Source organism: Salminus brasiliensis, chromosome 9 (genome assembly GCF_030463535.1).
Source record: "Salminus brasiliensis chromosome 9, fSalBra1.hap2, whole genome shotgun sequence".
NCBI classification, from domain to species: domain Eukaryota; kingdom Metazoa; phylum Chordata; class Actinopteri; order Characiformes; family Bryconidae; genus Salminus; species Salminus brasiliensis.
In genome coordinates this window covers 24,929,363-24,949,294 of record NC_132886.1, presented here as the reverse complement: position 1 = coordinate 24,949,294, position 19,932 = coordinate 24,929,363, and the positions used below count along the sequence as shown (strand labels likewise).

The 19,932-nt window shown below is 39.5% G+C and overlaps 2 protein-coding genes across 32 annotated transcripts in view; one reads left to right on the top strand and one right to left on the bottom strand.

Annotated features, from left to right (window-relative positions):
• The window catches only part of ank2b (ankyrin 2b, neuronal), a 207,950-nt gene extending 190,821 nt beyond the window's left edge, over positions 1-17,129 (top strand). For 18 of the 20 annotated variants that reach the window (XM_072687958.1, XM_072687957.1, XM_072687967.1 and 15 more), the window contains 5 exons: positions 10,223-10,306; positions 10,546-10,710; positions 10,803-10,991; positions 11,103-11,194; positions 12,923-17,129. In XM_072687958.1, coding sequence (XP_072544059.1) covers positions 10,223-10,306; positions 10,546-10,710; positions 10,803-10,991; positions 11,103-11,194; positions 12,923-13,178 — 786 coding nt within the window. In that variant the 3' untranslated portion in view covers positions 13,179-17,129. Of the gene's footprint in view, positions 1-9,682; positions 9,773-10,222; positions 10,307-10,545; positions 10,711-10,802; positions 10,992-11,102; positions 11,195-12,922 lie in introns of all 20 variants that reach the window. The other 2 variants (XM_072687971.1, XM_072687962.1) reach the window with 2 other exon arrangements.
• An 817-nt stretch (positions 17,130-17,946) lies between these two features.
• camk2d1 (calcium/calmodulin-dependent protein kinase (CaM kinase) II delta 1) overlaps positions 17,947-19,932 on the bottom strand; it is a 91,248-nt gene continuing 89,262 nt past the window's right edge. For all 12 annotated transcript variants that reach the window (XM_072687973.1, XM_072687978.1, XM_072687976.1 and 9 more), the window contains one exon: positions 17,947-19,758. In XM_072687973.1, coding sequence (XP_072544074.1) covers positions 19,755-19,758 — 4 coding nt within the window. In that variant the 3' untranslated portion in view covers positions 17,947-19,754. The remainder of the gene's footprint in view (positions 19,759-19,932) is intronic.

Below are 19,932 nucleotides of genomic sequence, written 5' to 3'. Positions count from 1 at the left end.
ATGAAGTAGTGTCAAAGAGTGAGTTTTACCCTGATTCTGCCACTAAGTCATTGGAGGCATTAGACAAAACAACTGAACAGGTCTCTGAAACTCATCTAAAGCCACAGAGCTTAGATCAGCAAATATTTTCTAAAAATGAACCAAAACTCCAAAAGTTATTAAAGAATACATCTTACATACAGGAGTCCGATATGGGATGTACTGACAAGCCATCCTTTAGTGAGTTAGGAAGTCAAGCTACACTGAATCAAAAGCCATCTTGGAAGAAACAAGTCAATATACAATCAGAATCAGTTATTCAGGAACGCCAGGCTCTATTTTCACCACTCATGACAGCTACATCAGCAGAGCAATCATTTGCTCCATCAGCCACAGCTGAGTACACACTTGTCTTTAAAGCTGTTCTTAATAATCTCATGAGTAAAGTATATGACCCCCAGTATAAAGGTGAAACATTCTGTCCTAAACCAGGTGTTTTTGAGTACAATAGAACCGATGGAACAAAAATGACACTAGTCTCTGCTGCTGAATGTGATTCTCTGCCTTGTCCAGACAAATTAGAATCAGCACTCAGCGAACTAATAAAGATTGAAGAAAGACCCCTTTCCCCAGACTCTATCCCTGAATACAGGCCAATGTCACCTGAGTCTATGACCTTTTTATCAGACATCAGAGGATGTTCACCAGATTCTGCAAACACAAGTAGACCACGCTCTCCAGATTCTCCAGTTCCACAGTTCTCAGCATTACTGTTTGATTTAGTGCCAGTCATAGGATACAGATCATCCTCTTTTGAGTCTCTGGCATCAGAAACAGATTATGGGTTAAATATTCTCACAGAAACAGCTTGTCATAGACCATCATCACCTGATTCAGTGGCATCAGTAGATGAGAGAAGACCATTATCACCTGACTCTCCAGTTCCTGAATTCAAATTATATTTGCATGAGAATACACTTCCAGTTTCTGGATATAGATCATGTTCACCTGAATCAGAGTGTTCAGAATCTGTAGAAGACGAGTGTTTTCTTGAGGACTTGTTTATTGTTGAGCAGGGACCAGAGTCACCAGATTCCTGTTTTTCAGAAGTTGAGGATAGACCCCTTTCCCCAGACTCTATCAGTGAATACAGGCCAATGTCACCTGAGTCTATGGCCTTAGTATCAGACATCAGAGGATGTTCACCAGATTCTGCAAGCAGAAGTAGACCATTGTCTCCAGATTCTCCAGTTCCACAGTTCTCAGCATTGTTTTTTTATGTGGTACCAGCAATAGGACACAGGTCATCCTCTCTTGAATCTCTGGCATCAGATACAGATTATGAGTTAAATGCTATCACAGAAACCGCTTCTTGTCATAGAGCATCATCACCTGATTCAATAGCATCCGTAGATGAGAGAAGACCATTATCACCTGACTCTCCAGTTCCTGAATTCAAATTATATTTTCCTGAGAATACACTTCCAGTTTCTGGATATAGATCATGTTCACCTGAATCAGAGTGTTCAGAATCTGCAGAAGACGAGTGTTTTCTTGAGGACTTGTTTATTGTTGAGCAGAGACCAGAGTCACCAGATTCAGCTTGCAATAGTAGACTGTTGTCTCCAGATTCTCCAGTACCACAGTTCTCAGCATTGTTTTTTGATGTGGTACCAGCAATAAGAGACAGGTCATCTTCTCTTGAGTCTCTGGCATCAGATACAGATTATGAATTAAATGTTCTCACAGAAACAGCTTCTTGTGATAGACCATCATCACCTGATTCAGTGGCATCAGTAGATGAGAGAAGACCATTATCACCTGACTCTCCAGTTCCTGAATTCAAATTATATTTGCATGAGAATACACTTCCAGTTTCTGGATATAGATCATGTTCACCTGAATCAGAGTGTTCAGAATCTGTAGAAGACGAGTGTTTTCTTGAGGACTTGTTTATTGTTGAGCAGAGACCAGAGTCACCAGATTCCTGTTTTTCAGAAGTTGAGGATAGACCCCTTTCCCCAGACTCTATCAGTGAATACAGGCCAATGTCACCTGAGTCTATGGCCTTAGTATCAGACATCAGAGGATGTTCACCAGATTCTGCAAGCAGAAGTAGACCATTGTCTCCAGATTCTCCAGTTCCACAGTTCTCAGCATTGTTTTTTTATGTGGTACCAGCAATAGGACACAGGTCATCCTCTCTTGAATCTCTGGCATCAGATACAGATTATGAGTTAAATGCTATCACAGAAACAGCTTCTTGTGATAGACCATCATCACCTGATTCAATGGCATCAGTAGATAAGAGAAGACCATTATCACCTGACTCTCCAGTTCCAGAATTTAAATTATATTTGCCTGAGAATACACTTCCAGTTTCTGGATATAGATCATGTTCACCTGAATCAGAGTGTTCAGAATCTGTAGAAGACGAGTGTTTTCTTGAGGACTTGTTTATTGTTGAGCAGAGACCAGAGTCACCAGATTCAGCTTGCAATAGTAGACTGTTGTCTCCAGATTCTCCAGTACCACAGTTCTCAGCATTGTTTTTTGATGTGGTACCAGCAATAGGACACAGGTCATCTTCTCTTGAATCTCTGGCATCAGATACAGATTATGAGTTAAATGCTATCACAGAAACCGCTTCTTGTCATAGACCATCATCACCTAATTCAATAGCATCCATAGACGAGAGAAGACCATTATCACCTGACTCTCCAGTTCCTGAATTTAAATTATATTTGCCTGAGAATACACTTCCAGTTTCTGGATATAGATCATGTTCACCTGAATCAGAGTGTTCAGAATCTGTAGAAGACGAGTGTTTTCTTGAGGACTTGTTTATTGTTGAGCAGAGACCAGAGTCACCAGATTCAGCTTGCAATAGTAGACTGTTGTCTCCAGATTCTCCAGTACCACAGTTCTCAGCATTGTTTTTTGATGTGGTACCAGCAATAGGACACAGGTCATCTTCTCTTGAATCTCTGGCATCAGATACAGATTATGAGTTAAATGCTATCACAGAAACCACTTCTTGTCATAGACCATCATCACCTAATTCAATAGCATCCATAGACGAGAGAAGACCATTATCACCTGACTCTCCAGTTCCTGAATTCAAATTATATTTGCCTGAAAATACACTTCCAGTTTCTGGATATAGACCATGTTCACCTGAATCAGAGTGTTCAGAATCTGTAGAAGACGAGTGTTTTCTTGAGGACTTGTTTATTGTTGAGCAGAGACCAGAGTCACCAGATTCCTGTTTTTCAGAAGTTGAGGATAGACCCCTTTCCCCAGACTCTATCCCTGAATACAGGCCAATGTCACCTGAGTCTATGGCCTTAGTATCAGACATCAGAGGATGTTCACCAGATTCTGCCAGCAGAAGTAGACCATTGTCTCCAGATTCTCCAGTTCCACAGTTCTCAGCATTGTTTTTTTATGAGGTACCAGCAATAGGACACAGGTCATCCTCTCTTGAATCTCTGGCATCAGATACAGATTATGAGTTAAATGCTATCACAGAAACCACTTCTTGTCATAGAGCATCATCACCTAATTCAATAGCATCCGTAGACGAGAGAAGACCATTATCACCTGACTCTCCAGTTCCTGAATTCAAATTATATTTGCCTGAGAATACACTTCCAGTTTCTGGATATAGATCATGTTCACCTGAATCAGAGTGTTCAGAATCTGTAGAAGACGAGTGTTTTCTTGAGGACTTGTTTATTGTTGAGCAGAGACCAGAGTCACCAGATTCAGCTTGCAATAGTAGACTGTTGTCTCCAGATTCTCCAGTACCACAGTTCTCAGCATTGTTTTTTGATGTGGTACCAGCAATAGGAGACAGGTCATCCTCTCTTGAGTCTCTGTCATCAGATACAGATTATGAGCTAAATGTTCTCACAGAAACAGCTTCTTGTGATAGACCATCATCACCTGATTCAGTGGCATCAGTAGATGAGAGAAGACCATTATCACCTGACTCTCCAGTTCCTGAATTCAAATTATATTTGCCTGAGAATACACTTCCAGTTTCTGGATATAGATCATGTTCACCTGAATCAGAGTGTTCAGAATCTGTAGAAGATGAGTGTTTTCTTGAGGACTTGTTTATTGTTGAGCAGAGACCAGAGTCACCAGATTCAGCTTGCAATAGTAGACTGTTGTCTCCAGATTCTCCAGTACCGCAGTTCTCAGCATTGTTTTTTTATGTGGTACCAGCAATAGGACACAGGTCATCCTCTCTTGAGTCTCTGGCATCAGATATAGATTATGAATTAAATGTTCTCACAGATACACCCTCTTTTTATAGACCATCATCACCTGATTCAGTGGCATCAGTTGATGAGAGAAGACCATTATCACCTGACTCTCCAGTTCCAGAATTCAAATTATATTTGCCTGAGAATACACTTCCAGTTTCTGGATATAGATCATGTTCACCTGACTCAGAGTGTTCAGAATCTGTAGAAGACGAGTGTTTTCTTGAGGACTTGTTTATTGTTGAGCAGAGACCAGAGTCACCAGATTCAGCTTGCAATAGTAGACTGTTGTCTCCAGATTCTCCAGTACCACAGTTCTCAGCATTGTTTTTTGATGTGGTACCAGCAATAGGACACGGGTCATCTTCTCTTGAATCTCTGGCATCAGATACAGATTATGAATTAAATGTTCTCACAGATACACCCTCTTTTTATAGATCATCATCACCTGATTCAGTGGCATCAGTAGATGAGAGAAGACCATTATCACCTGACTCTCCAGTTCCAGAATTCAAATGGTCGTTGCCTGAGAATACACTTCCAGTTTCTGGATATAGATCATGTTCACCTGAATCAGAGTGTTCAGAATCTGTAGAAGAGGAGTGTTTTCTTGAGGACTTGTTTATTGTTGAGCAGAGACCAGAGTCACCAGATTCAGCTTGCAATAGGAGACTGTTGTCTCCAGATTCTCCAGTACCACAGTTCTCAGCATTGTTTTTTGATGTGGTACCAGCAATAGGAGACAGGTCATTCTCTCTTGAGTCTCTGGCATCAGATACAGATTATGAATTAAATGTTCTCACAGATACACCCTCTTTTTATAGATCATCATCACCTGATTCAGTGGCATCAGTAGATGAGAGAAGGCCATTATCACCTGACTCTCCAGTTCCAGAATTCAAATGGTCTTTGCCTGAGAATACACTTCCAATTTCTGGATATAGATCATGTTCACCTGAATCAGAGTGTTCAGAATCTGTAGAAGAGGAGCGTTTTCCTGGAAACTTGTTCATTGTTGAGCAGAGAGCAGAGTCACCAGATTCCTTTGTATCAGAAGTTGAGGATAGACCCCTTTCCCCAGACTCTATCCCTGAATACAGGCCAATGTCACCTGAGTCTATGGGCTTATTATCAGACATCAGAGGATATTCACCAGATTCTACAAGCAAAAGTAGACCATTGTCTCCAGATTCTCCAGTTCCACAGTTCTCAGCATTACTGTTTGATTTAGTGCCAGTCATAGGATACAGATCATCTTCTCTTGAGTCTCTGGCATCAGATACAGATTATGAGTTAAATGCTATCACAGAAACAGCTTCTTGTGATAGACCATCATCACCTGATTCAATGGCATCAGTAGATAAGAGAAGACCATTATCACCTGACTCTCCAGTTCCTGAATTCAAATTATATTTGCCTGAGAATACACTTCCAGTTTCTGGATATAGATCATGTTCACCTGAATCAGAGTGTTCAGAATCTGTGGAAGACAAATATTTTCCTGGAGACTTGTTTATTGTTGAGCAGAGACCAGAGTCACCAGATTCCTTTGTATCTTGTACACTTCCAGTGTCTGGATATAGATCATGTTCACCCCACTCTGATAAATCAGAGGAATTTAACTTGGACATTTTTGGAACATTATCTTCTAAAGCCACAGAATCTGTGAATGAACACCAGCCTTGTCTTTTTGTGCATGAGGAAGTCAAACAGGAAATAGTAGCACTACCATACACTGTGAAAGAGACTGACATTTCAAATAGGGAAAATCCTTCGCTTCAGGAAACTGTAAAAATGGTGCCTGAGTACAGACTTGTGTACAAAGCAGTTCCCTTGTCCCTTCGATCTAACATACGGGACCCCCAATACAAGGGTGAAACATTCTCTTCTAAAACAGGTGTGTTTGAGTATATAGGATGTAGAATGGAAATTGTCCAGACTTGCAGAATAGAGAAGCCTGAAGGTATCATTGATGATTCTGAAATACCATCAGCTGCTTACGAGATTTTACAGACTTCTGAATGTGGGCTTGAGAGTCATCCAACACGCCAAAAACATACAGCTTTACCACAGCCAAAGAAATTGGAATCCTTTGAATCCACCACTGATTCCTTATCTGTAGGTACACCTGACTATACGATGGAAACAGTAGACCAGAGACTTTCCTCACCTGAGTCTATTAGATCTGTAAATGAATTCCGACCTCTAACACCAGATTCACCAATACCCGAGCATATGCCTGCATTACCTTATGGAATGATGTTTCAGCCTGAAAGTCGACCAGCCTCCCCAGAGTCAGTGTCTTCTATAAATGAGTTCAGTAGACTTTCACCTGACTCCCCTATACCTGTATTCTTTGCCCATTCACCAGTTCCAGTGGAACATGAATTGAAATTAAGGCCGTTGCCAGTGCCAAATGAAGCTACTTTAACACGAGCGTTACCCATAGTGAAGGATTCACAAACTTTTAATTTGATTTCAGTACCATTGGAATACACAGACTTAGAAAAACAACCATCAATATGGCCTGACACTGAGCAAAGGCCAGTGTCACCAGGTTCTGATGTGTCAGCATGTGATTCTAGATCTTTGTCACCCATCCAAGTCTCATTTGAATCTATACTTAGATGCCCTTCCCCTGAAGCGTTCAGCTTAGAAATGGAACCCATCATAATTAATACACCCGAGTCTCTGATATTAGAGAGTGATTTTCGCCCAGAATCCCCTGAGTCTGTAACATCTGAAGCACAGGAGAAAGATTTAGTTGAAGAGACAAGTCCAACTTTGTCAGTTGTGGTAGATGACCCACAACAGGACAGCACATCTTACTGCACAAGTGATGTGGCATTGCTCCCCAAAGAACCATGCAGAGCACAAACTGCGACCGTCTCTGAATCAGACAACACAAAATCACAGTGCCCAGCAGAGTTCCAGAGGCCTATCAACGAAGACCTGAACAGCAGTAGCACGACGCTACCCAGCTGTCATGAATTTGTGTCAGAATCAGAAGACGAAAAAAAGACAATTGAAACCCAACAGACATCTCAATCTGGAAAGAAGGAAGCTAGGAGATCATCTAATGCAGATGAAGACGGTAGAGGCCTCATAAGCACCCTAGGACACAGTAACCACATTAAGGTGGCTGCTCAAGAACAGGAGATTTGGGATAAACAGGATCCAGAAGTTAAACCTCATATTGCTACCTCCGAACTGGCCTGTCAGCAAACCAAGGCAAGGGTAAGAAGCCTAGCATGTCCCTGTACGTCAATCACAGTTTGTGCCACACTGGAGGAATGCTGTGACTTAATGGAAGGATCAGTCTTGTTCCTCTGGATCCACTAACCAATCAGTCCTGATTGAAGAGCCCTTGATCAGTGTGGACTTAGCGAATGCCAACTAACATATTGTGTTAACTTCCAAAAGGTTTTTCAGCTTCTGAAAGAAAATGCATGGTTTGTTGTAAAACACCTCTCATGCCACCTCATGCTGTTGTGTGCTGTAATTTCATCTTCACAACAAATAATGCAGTTAAATCCATGAGGGAAAACAGTGTGCAAACAAATGTCAGTGCATGTCCTCTGAAGCAAATGGTCTAGTGTAGATTTAACTCACGCTCAACCTTAATTCCTTTTCAGGCTCTAGAAGACAAAGTTTCAGAGAAGGATATTCATTTCAATGCAAAAAGTGTAAAAGAGTTAACGCTCAGTGAAGAAGACCCATATTCTACCACTTTGCTTAAGGATGCAGCTGGCAGTGGGGACAGCTCGCCAGCAGTCCACGATTGTGGTAAAGTGGCCATCTTAGAGAGCAAGCTAAAATTAATTGCGTCCTCTTTGACCAGCGAATTGTCCTTACAGTCGGGAGTAGGTGACACAAAGTCTCTACTGAGTGTACCCGAGAGAACCACGTCGCTTAGTACTGCAGCCCTTGAGCAGCCTAAAGCACCTTCTGGATTATGTCAAGTCGATACCACTCCTTTCCAGTTTTACAAGCAAGAATCTCATAGGACAGTGACTCCTAATTTAAGCAGCACTATGTCACCCATTTTAGGGTTTGATTATGCCACTCCTCATTACAGAGATTCGGTTTCCAGGTCTCCAGGCAGTGAGGTTTCACCCACTGATATGAGTCCCCTGTCACCAGTTTTTAGTGAATCATGTTCTGACCAAGCGTTATCTATAGATTCAACACGTATTGGAAAGGAGCCTGCGGGAGCAACGTGCTCCCTTGAATTGTCCCCGGGCTTCCAGCATGTTCTTTCTGAATTTGAGAAAACATTAGCTGCACTCAATAGAGATAAACCAGGATTGGGCATCAGTGAAATGGGAACTGCTTTAGCTCCTAGTTCCAAAGATGTGTCTCATGAGCTCAACGCATCTGAACAATCCACAGAATCCAAGGATGTTGATCTGGAAGCCAGACCAAGGCCGGTACATGCAGATAGTTTAGAATCCGATCCTGAGTTCTTCGACTGCCAACAAGCTTTTTCAGATACGTCTGAGCCAGACATTAGATCGAGAGAAGTTTTAGATGTGCCCGATGCACTTTACCAAGTTGAGGAACCCACATATTTACCAAGCACCCCAGACATTGACAATTTGACTGGCACTCTCAGAGTAAAAGAATACTCGCATGTAGAAAGTACAGGTATGGATAGAGACCGTCCCATATCTTGGGGTAGTGAGGAAATGGACTTGCCCATTGTTCTGGAACCGGAGGATGAGTATGTATGTGAGCATGGTGAAGACGTAGCATACCCTTATGGATATGCAGATGAACACTCCTTTGCTGAAGAGCTGCCTCCAAGAGAGGGAGCCCAATATGATGATGACGATGATTCTCTAGGAAGGGTAAGCCTTGAGCATGAGTGCTACTATGGCTTGTGCAGCTTTTGTCCCTAGAGAGAATGCAGCAATCCCAATGCCCAAGCTAATATCCTGATTTGTGCAAAAATTGACCTTTTTTAATGTTTGTCTGCATGCCCAAAAATTTTACCAGACATGTAATGATTACACAGGAAGCTACTTAATGCAGTGTGTTTGTATATCTGTGATTTGGAGAAGATTGGACGTTGTAACTCATCTTCTGAATTGAGATTAATTCTTGCTTTCCCCTTTAGCAGTAATGAAACTTGCTTGGTTATATTTCATTCCCACAGTGCATTTTCATTGCCACAGTACATTCAACTCAAGCTATATTTTCATAGGTTTCGGCTTTTTCTAAAACCAACAGGGAGATTCTTTTGAGCTAAAAGACTAAATAAATAAATAAATACATAAAATCACAGCCGATTAGAGAACACACTTTACACTAAAAGAGAAAAACAAGAAACCTCAGCATTGCACTGGCTTTGCATGGTGTGATCTGCAAGTATTTAAGAATTTTGCCCTAAGGTTATTCCATGCCAATAATGCATTTCCGACTCTCAGGAAATAGCAGAAGAGCTAGGCTTGCTGTCCGATAGTTCAGAGGAAGAGGTGTTAACCACCCGAGTGGTACGACGCAGAGTTATAATCCAGGTATTTGTTTAGGTGTGCATGTTATAATATTATGCCCTGTTTTTCAACATTTATTGTGAAGGTACCTTTTGGGTGTGACTTAGTGGAGGTTAGTATGGATATATACATACCTTATGATGTTTTGTGGTTGGTTTCAAGGTGAGATTAAACCTATTGTCTGTGGATTGTGTCAAAATTCTTTCTCTCAAATCTTTATTAGAACGACTGGGAGATAGTAAATACTAATACTCGACTTGATGATCATCAATAAATGTCTGATGGTATGCTGGGAACTTGTGTACAGACATAAAACATCCATTTAATTTCAGTTTTTCACATTTCACAACACATAAACTCTTCTCAACACCTGAGGACAAACTGTATACTTTACACTTTATCATTATCGTGTTCGACAGCTTTTGGTTATACCAAACAAAATTAGTTGGACATTGGACTTTTTCTTTGTTCTAGGGTGATGACATTCCCGAGATTTCCCCTCAGACAGTCACCGAGGAGCAATACACAGACGAGGATGGAAACATAGTTGTTAAAAAGGTCATTTTCACTGCTGTATGGCACCAAAACAATAATGCCAAGTTTTACATAATTATTACATTATGACATTTTTGCTTCTGTCTTTCTCACTCAGTCAAGTTCACACTGGGTTAAATACATTTCTATCTATAACTGACAAAGGGGATTCTTTAATAGAAGAACATTTAGAAAATAAAGGTCTTCTAGGTAGGTATTCTGTCTTTATTCATACCATGGTGTCCTTTCTTGTGTCCACACAGATCACAAGAAAAATTATCCGCAAGTATGTGTCAGCAGATGGAGTGGAGCGAGAAGAAGTGATGGTGGAGGGAGCCCAGCAAGAAGCCATCACAGTAGATGAGGCTGATAGCTTCTCTAAGGTGGTGAAGAGGACAGTAGTGAGGAGTGGGGGAGATCAGACCGAGGTGTGTATGTTTTAGGCATTCTTTGTCTTGGAAAAAGCAAGTGGTGTATGATTTTTAAATGCAATTGAAAAAAAAACCCCAAAAAATTTCAGGTGACTTTTTCTGAACCACTACCTTTCGGTGGAGCAACATCCTCTGAGTTTGAAGTAGAGCCTGTCAGAGGGCGAAAAGTCAGCAAGGTCATCAAAACCATGGTAGTACAGGGTGAGCGGATGGAAAAACAAATCGGTGACCCCTTGTTGTCAACAGATCTCCCCTCAGCTAAAGATGACTTTGAAAAGGTTTGTTGCTGAACTCTGTGAGCTGGACACTCTGAATCTTAACTCAGATGTTTTTTACAGTCTGTCAACATTCAGTAAAAGTTGCTTTCCTTCATATTATGTGACACACAGGCTTTGAGTTATGCAGGTGGCTTTGAGAAGGTGCACTTGCCCCATTTAGTGGAGAAAGAGATGGTGAAGGAGGATGGATCAGTTGTCAGAAGGTCTGAAGAACAGCTTGGATTGTTGTGATTTATGTTAGGCCTCAGCATAAAAAAAACAAGACATGCATTTGCTGATCTAATTTTAACAAATTCAGCTTTAACACTTGGTGAGCATGCTTAAGAATGAATATAGCAGTCAAACAATTAACTACAGCTTCTGCTGAATTAACAATTTTGTTTCTAACAGCTTATTGTACAGAAGCATTTTAGTAGTTTAGTGATTCTGTGTTATTTAAAGACTTTTGTGGTTGTAATGCAAAAAAAAACAACTGCTGATTGACTACGTAGCTGTATTATTAGAAAGTGTTCTCATCACTGTTCAAGTTCTAATGCCAAAGGACAGAGGACTTGGCAGTAACATATAAGTAGCCTATTAGAACATATTGCTATAGAGAAACCAAATCTAGAGAGTGCATTATGCTTGAAAGAGGCTTGAGTGTGAATTGAAATTGCTAATGTTTGTGATGGTGTGTCTTATCATTAACCTTAACAAAGCTGTTTCTCTGTGTGCTTTTGCTCATTAAGGAGCAAGAAGAGAACTAATGGAATGGTATTGAAATGGACCAGATTCATGAAGTGCACTACTAGATTTACTGTGATGTTTAGAGATTCCGAACGCAGACAGTACTGCCTCAACAGAAACAGAAAAAAAGCAAACAAAACAAAAAATACTACTAATAATAAAAAAAAAAAAAAAAAAAAAAAAAAAAATATATATATATATATATATATATATATATATATATATATATATATATATATATATATATGAATAATACATAAGAAATTATGTTCACCTGTAAATCTTATATCTTAGTGGAATACTGTAAACAATTTCCACTTTTTTTTTTACAATATTTAAATGTACTGTTGTTGTTATATTGAACAAAGGCACGTTAAATAATCTCTGAGATCTTCACAGAAATTAATGAAACATGAAAGAAGCTAGACAGTCTTTTTTTACCACCAAACTGTTCTATAAGGAGGTGAAACCAACACAGGTAGTCAGAGCGGTCAGATGACCAGACCTCCATGTGCTTCTGGGTATAAGTGGGTCAGACAACAAAACTTTCAGTGTTAGAAGGCTCATTTTAAAAAGTCTAAAAAAATAAAGATGCTACAAAAGGTTCTTTGAGCAGTGACGTAGAAGAACCACTTTTGTTTCTATAAAGAACCATTTTTGTAATAAAGATTTGACCATTAAATTGATAAAGTCATTTTTTTGGGGTCTTTTAAAGGTTCCTCACACTCATACATCTCTGTGACAAACATGGTTCTTTATGGAACCAAAAGTGGTTCCATAAAGGCAACCATTTGCTGCACCTTTATTTTTAAGAATGTAAGATTTAGCACCATGTGAAAAAATCATAACTGGCATTGAGACAAACCTAACTCCCTTAAGTGGGATTTCAGAGCCTGGCTTTGAAAGAGACATATAGTAAATGTATGATCGACATATACAGTACATATAGTTCTGCTGCTCTGGCACAGTTGTTTAATTTTTGCACAAACAGTACTTCTATTCCTGGTGTGGAATCCGAGGCTCTGTTTCTGGGGCGTTTTAAAAATGTGATAAGCTGTTACTCGGGTCACGTAAAAATACCACACCCGAAATAAGACAATCACAATTTCTGTGTCCTAGCGCTGTTGCTGGCGAGCCTTCTGAATCTGGCCCATGGTGTTGTAAAAGCTCTATCCCAGCACTAATTTGGGATGATTCATTCACAGGACCTGCATGCGAAAGACACAGACTCAGAAGAAGACAGTGGTGAGAGACGCCCAGAGCAAACACACCCACCTGGAGCGACTGGAAGACACTCCGGAGGCCCTGCGACCTGATGCCCTTCAGCAGCACCTTCACCAACTGCTCCAACGCTACTGCACCCCCGAAGTGACGGAAGAGCTGGAAACGGGGGCGTTGGCAGAGGAAGAAGGGGAGAGGGAAGAAAAGCGGGACACAAACAGCAAATTTTCTACCACATAGTCCAATTCTACTTCAGCTTTTTTCGTTAGTTTCTTTGCTCTGTGTGGCACGTATCCCAAAAATCTCGGCACAACGGCAGATTGTGACCGTGTTCCCTTTTGTTGTTCGGTTGTTTAGTCTACCACATAGTCTACCAGGTATCTTCCCTATGTCACAACCCCACAACCTCAGCTTGTTGAGTTTTAGTTACGTATTTTCTTTCTTACAGAGGTACACTTTGTAATGGTTTGTTATTGGGGTTGTCGTTCCTGCGTTTTCCTCTTCTTTTTGTGACCAAAGAAAGCTTAACCTTCTTCTGTTCTGGATCTAGGTTTGTTGTTTTGTCGCTTGTTTTGGCTACTGTGGTATAATCTAAAAAAAAAAAACATAAACACAAATCGAAACCGTTACAAAAGGGTCATTTCGGACATTAATCTCAATCACAGACCTCTTTGCGGTCACCAAGAGGTGCTGAAAATAAGGGGATATATATGTAAATATTAGACTAAATGTATCCACTTGGAATGGGAGCGGGAAAACCGAATCTGCAGCATATGGCATATAGCACTGTCTCCATCCCATACCTGCTGTACAACCACACCGACAACCGCACTACTGCAACTAAACAAGGTCCATTCGCTCGAAATTCTGTCCAGAGGCTTTTGATAAACTGACCGTCTGTAATTGGGGCATGTTTACCCACATCCCACAAATGCAGGTCCACATTTGGAAAGTATTGAGATGATGAAAAAACAAAACTGAAAAAAAAAACAACAACAAAAAACCTGGAATGAATGTCATTGTGTAGTTCTCCATCATGCCAGAATGAGCTTGAGTAATCTGTAATCAGTATAAATGTGATCTCACTCTCACCAGTCCGCTGTCATGGTGGTTGGAATGCTAGATTTTGACATGCCTGCCTTTTAATGTGCATTTAGAAAGTCATATTGAATGAAAGCTTAGCCAGTTACTCCCAACTCATGCTCTTTCGGTTTCCTTTTCGTTGGTCCTTCGCATATATTTTTTATGTAAGGCCACAACAGCTTTGCACGGTGGACTCAGTCCACCCTATCTATGTACAGTGTGTGCGTGTGTGTATGTGTGTGTGTGTCTGGCGCACAAGTGTGTGCGTATGTTTGTGTATGTATGCATTTCTTGACTATGTTAACCTCCGATCACAACACTGCTACCCCAACCCCAAATCCCCCCTCCTTCCCTCCGTCCCTCCCTCCCTCGACTGCATATATGAAAGTAGCCGTCCTGTTCCCGCTCTTAATTTAACTCACATATTTCTTTGTGCTGTCCGGTTTGAAGACCTTCACGGTTATTTAGGATGGATGTTATTAACCAATAACTCACAGAAAGACTCTCTGTGCTTGTGAGCTTGATCTTAATTCCTTCCATATTAGTGGCACACTTACAGAAATGGAGCTGGAGGGTTTCAGAGCACTGTGAACGCTGCTCGTCCGATTGTACCAAGAAGGAAAGGAGAATGTGGAGTTGCTTTTGGTTTTCTTTGCTTTGTTTTTAATTCTGATGTTGCAAATGGTGTAAAATAAAGAAAGTGGTAATCTCACATTAATGCCATTTTTTTTCTTTACATTTCTTTAACCCCACTGGTGGGCCGAAAGTGTTATTATAAACTTCTGTTAGCACAGAATAGCCCCACCTGTTTGTACAGATGTCCCCGTAGTTACTGACTAATACACCTTACTGTGTAATAAGCCTTGGACTGTTTGGAGGTTAAACACATTTTGGCTTGGGGCAGCAAATTACAGATACAGGGTCAGTTTCATAAACGCCACTAGATTTACTGTGGTATTAAGAGTAAAGCTGCTGGTGTCATGGCAACATATTTCTCAGTCATAAACCTGGATCAGCAAACTGTTTTAGCTTTTGTTGTTACATGAAGCTAATGTGCTTTTCCCTCCTGCCACCCAAGCAAACCCCATGGCGAAATTCCCAGTAACAAGCTGATGTGAACTTAATCATCTTTAATATCAAGTTTCTCAAACGATGTTCTAAAAGTGAGCAACTGATTCTGCACATATGGCCACATTGATTATTAACGAATATATTTTGAAAGCAGTTTCTGATGCGATTGGGCTAAATTTGTCTTTTCTCAAGGAGGATTTCAGAGTGCAATATTAATTATTTCATGACGGCTTCAAATGTGGATCAAGAATACCACCCTGTTTACAACCCTGTTATTTTTTTACCTCACAATTAAACTCATGTGGACTCATGAAAATAGCTTATAAAAGTAACGAGAAAATAGTTATTTGTGTAATTATTACTGGATACTGTTGCTGTCCTCGCATTGTGTCTTCTTGCATGGTGTGCAGCCAGGTTAGCTTTTAGCCTTACCTCCACGTTGTGCCCCCAAGTGTGGCGTTCTAGAGTTTTACTGTTGATAAAAAGCAGGTTCTTTTCTTCTGATTGAGTTTGTTTTCAAGGGAGCAGACGATGGAGAGAGAATGTGGTTAAAGACTAGCTTCTAGCTCAGCATGTGTTTCACTGTGTGCTGAGTTTGAGCTCCCCTTCTGCAGACGCTGGCACAGGAAAAGCTGCAGTCATGAGTCCTTGTTCATGAAGCAACCCATATTCCCATAACTAGCAGAGTACGCTCTGTCTAGCTTGTTTGTTCACCCTGTCTTACATTATTTGGCTGTGATTTGGATTTTTTTGGTCATTAATGTGCGTGAGCATTAACATGCCCATAATTTAATTCATAGTCTTTAATAGAGGACATGTAAACATACTGTACCAGTAAAGAGAGAATACCACTACCTTCATGTTATGAATAGGACATCATCATCATCATCATCATTGTGCAGGATGTTTTGGGTTTGAGTGATTACCACTGTGAATCTGAGGTGTATGAGGTGAGTTTTTTTAATGGACAGGGATTAAGACAGGTTGCAGCAAATCCTGGATTACACAGCGTTCTGTAAGGAGTCTCCTCATTAAAAGTACTCAATAAAAAAGGTAGTGCAGGACATTCTGAACTTTCTACTGGTCTACTTAACCAACCATGTGAGTAAGAGGCAATAGACACAGTAATACGGACATTCAAGTAAAATGAACACCCTGGCATTTTTGAAAAGAATAGGCTTTAGACTAGAATACGGATAAAAACAGTCTATAAAAAGGAAGTGGTCATTTCTGTGGTTTCATACCTTCCAATAACCTTTTCCGTATTTCTTCCTTGACACATTGAAATATTAGCATAATTGCTATATACTTTTTGAATAGCATACTATACGATCTGTATGAACTACCACTGCTTACTACTATAGTGGTACTTGCATGATACACATAATAAGAAGTGGGTACTAAAATAAATACTTTTTAGACCCAATGTGAGCTTTCTACCTGCTTGTGCCTAGCGATAACGGTCAGTTCAGTTGAAGCTATATTAATGTTTCATATTTGCAGTGGTAACAGTTTCAGTGGTGGCGCTGACATCCAAAAACTGTTGACTACAAAAGAGGAAATTAGGGACAAAAGTCAGATTTCCTCTTTTTTGGTTAACGGGGTCTTGCCCATAGGCTATGTGTGTATGTGTGTTTGTGAAGTTACCACTGGTTTTCATAAAGCAAGTATCGCAGTTTTTTGTAATCACAGAGAAGTAGCATGCGCACTGTAAAGCTGTTCCCGAAGTTTAAGCTCTATGAGATATTTCCTCAAAACCAGTGTGGTTTATGAAATCCAGAGGGTACACACACTCTCTAACTAGAGAATAATGAGTCCAGGACATTGGCTGATTGACCACGTTCACTTCACTTAATACTTCCCTTGCATTTAAAAAAGAAATGATTTTTAAATATGCATTTTGTTTCCATGTTGGTGATACCTATATACAAAAGACCATCTATGGAGGCATGCATTGAGGATCAAATGATCATGCAATACATATTGAACAGCAGCTGCAGTGTGTAAATGACAGATAATAAATTGTACATGTAGTTACTGCAGTGATTCTGGAGTTTTCTTCTGCACCTGAAAATGTTCACGATGGGCAGCTAGAGAAGTAAAATCTCATATATGTATTTCTGGTAAAGCAGATGCAATTTGCAAGAGCCACATCTGTAAACAACTGGACAGATTTGATTGGAAATAAATGAATGCTTTATAAATTTGTGTCTTTACACATCTCACAAAAAAAGATTTCAGGGAATCAATAGTGGGTTATTCTGTGGCAGTGGTTCTCAAACCATTCCACGAGGGACCCCAAACAGCCTGCTGTTTTGCTCTATCCTTGTTTAGCTTGTTGGGGTTGAGAGCCACTGGCACAAGTGAATGCATTTTTTATTTTACTAAAAACATTTTGCAAATGAGATGCAAGCGTAATTTTTTATAATAAAGTTTAAAACATACACCTAGCCTACCTAAAAGGTGACATGCACCCCTTTCCCACAAATTAGCCATTTTTGGAGTCTTAATGAAATGTCTCTGATTTATTAAATGATAATTAAATGATAGAGGAACTGTTCACCCCACAACCCACCGTTTTTCATTACTCCTCTTGGCTAAACAGATTCTTAGACTTCTAAATGTATTCTCATTCGACCCTGTTTACACTAGCTTGCTAATCTTTACCTCGCCTTGAGTTCACATAAAAATAGACCTTTAGTGCTATATAGAAACATTTCTGGTTATGTTAGTAATAACATGAATAGCTTAATGTGCTTAAACTGCTTAACCATGTCATGTGCAAACCATTTGCTTTATTATTAACTGCATCTATGCAACATATTTAAATAGAAAACATGACTTTCAAACATCATACTTTATTTATATATTTATTGATATGTTCTTTTTTTTACTCTCCATAGGTAAATTTTTCCTTAGTGTATAAGTTTCATTTGGGTTTTTTTTCTTAGTGAAATCACAGCAATAAAATCTAACAATGGCTTTGGAAAAGACACCAAAAGAAAGAAAAGAAATACAGCAAGATAAAATATTATCTACTGCTCATCTACAATCCCTGTTACCACAGAATCAGAAATTTAACATTGAAAATTAAACATGAATTTTAGAGTCATTAATAATTACTCAAAGACGTTTCCATAAACTGCTTTAATTTTGTGTTCAGTTTCCTTTGTTAATCTATAGAACGTCTTAACCAAGCAGAGAAACTGAAAACAAAATACGTAGATCAAATAGTTCGTATCGGCTAGTGTGAAAAATACACTGTTTCAATCTGTGATTTATTCCTTTCTGTAAATCCTAAATTCCCTTTTTTTTTGCACATTTCTAGGAAGAATTGAAATTTTGCATTGATCATAACTGCAAAGATGAAGTAAGAATGTGTGCAAACTAAAAATATTTTACAACCAGTTTGTTTTAAAAGGACGCACTAACTTTTTTTATTCCATTTGACCCTAGATCAAAAAATCATCACAAAAAGATGCACATGATACTAAGAAGCAACAACCAGCTAAAGGAAATAATTATGATTATGAGCTGATAGAGGATGACAATTCATGCACTACTTGATAAAGGAGCTAAAGCTAATTCATTAAGGAAGGACTGAAACTTACAAGAAACAAGATTTTCGCGAGAATACTCCATCAAGTAATCAGAGCACGATATAAAACAAAATGAAAACAAATCCATAAATCTTCCACAATAAGCGAAGGAAATAAAAACATTTGATTGAACAGATATTCAGGTTCATTGTTATAGATCATTAGTCTGTTACATTCTTTTATTACAAATAATTTCAGCTTTTCTACTGTGTATTGTTTAAAAACACACACTGAATAAAACAGCAAACTATACGCTAACATGTTCCCTTTGTCAGTTTTACACACTGCTGATGCTAAAGCGTTATGACTGAGCAAACAGAACAGAACAGAACGAAGCCTGTGAACTAAGATCACGGTAAAAACTGTCAACACTCTAAAGGATAAAGCAGGAATAGCACTTCACGACTTCACAGAATGCTTCCACACCACCAAAAACAAAAGCAAGCTTGTTAGTCTGATCATCATTCACTTTTTGTCCTGGCGTATTGCACTCGAGCTAGAAACCTAGAAAAGCACTGACGGAAATGAGACTGAAGGGATGGAGATACGCCGTTAGCCATATCCTTGAGGTGCTACTGACTTTCACTGTAAGATTACTGTAATATGATCCGTTTAGATGTGCGCACTCGCTGTGTCTGTGTATCACGTATGACTTGGTCTCCTTGAGTTTACAGAGATCAAACATTACAATTCCTGATATTCCCTCACACCCTAACAGATACGGCAACAAAGCAGACACCCTGTTCTCTCAGCATAGAAAATATGAACATTTAAAAAAGATAAAAGTATACTTAATGTCTTATGAGAACACCTTGCAAACAGTACTTGCAAAACAAAATGTGCACTCACACACACACACACACTCACATAAACACACACACATACACACACATTTACACACATCCAGGTACAAAATGATAATTATTCTCCACCTCCACGTTGGCTAAGTCCAGCAGTGACGATATGTAAACAAGACTTTTAAGGTAGAGAAACATGACAGGTGGGGTTGGACTGTGTGGGACCAATGCTCATCTAATATGAAGTGTCTTCTTCGGAGGCCTCATTAACTGAAAAAAAAAACACAAATAAATAAACAGAATTATACATGGTTTAAACATTTCTTTAGGAACGCCAATATCTGAACTTTTAAAACAGGGGGTAACGCTGGGCCATATGCATATTCATTTGGTATATTGTTTAAAATTTGTTCTACAGTCTGCATTTCGTACATACTGTAATAC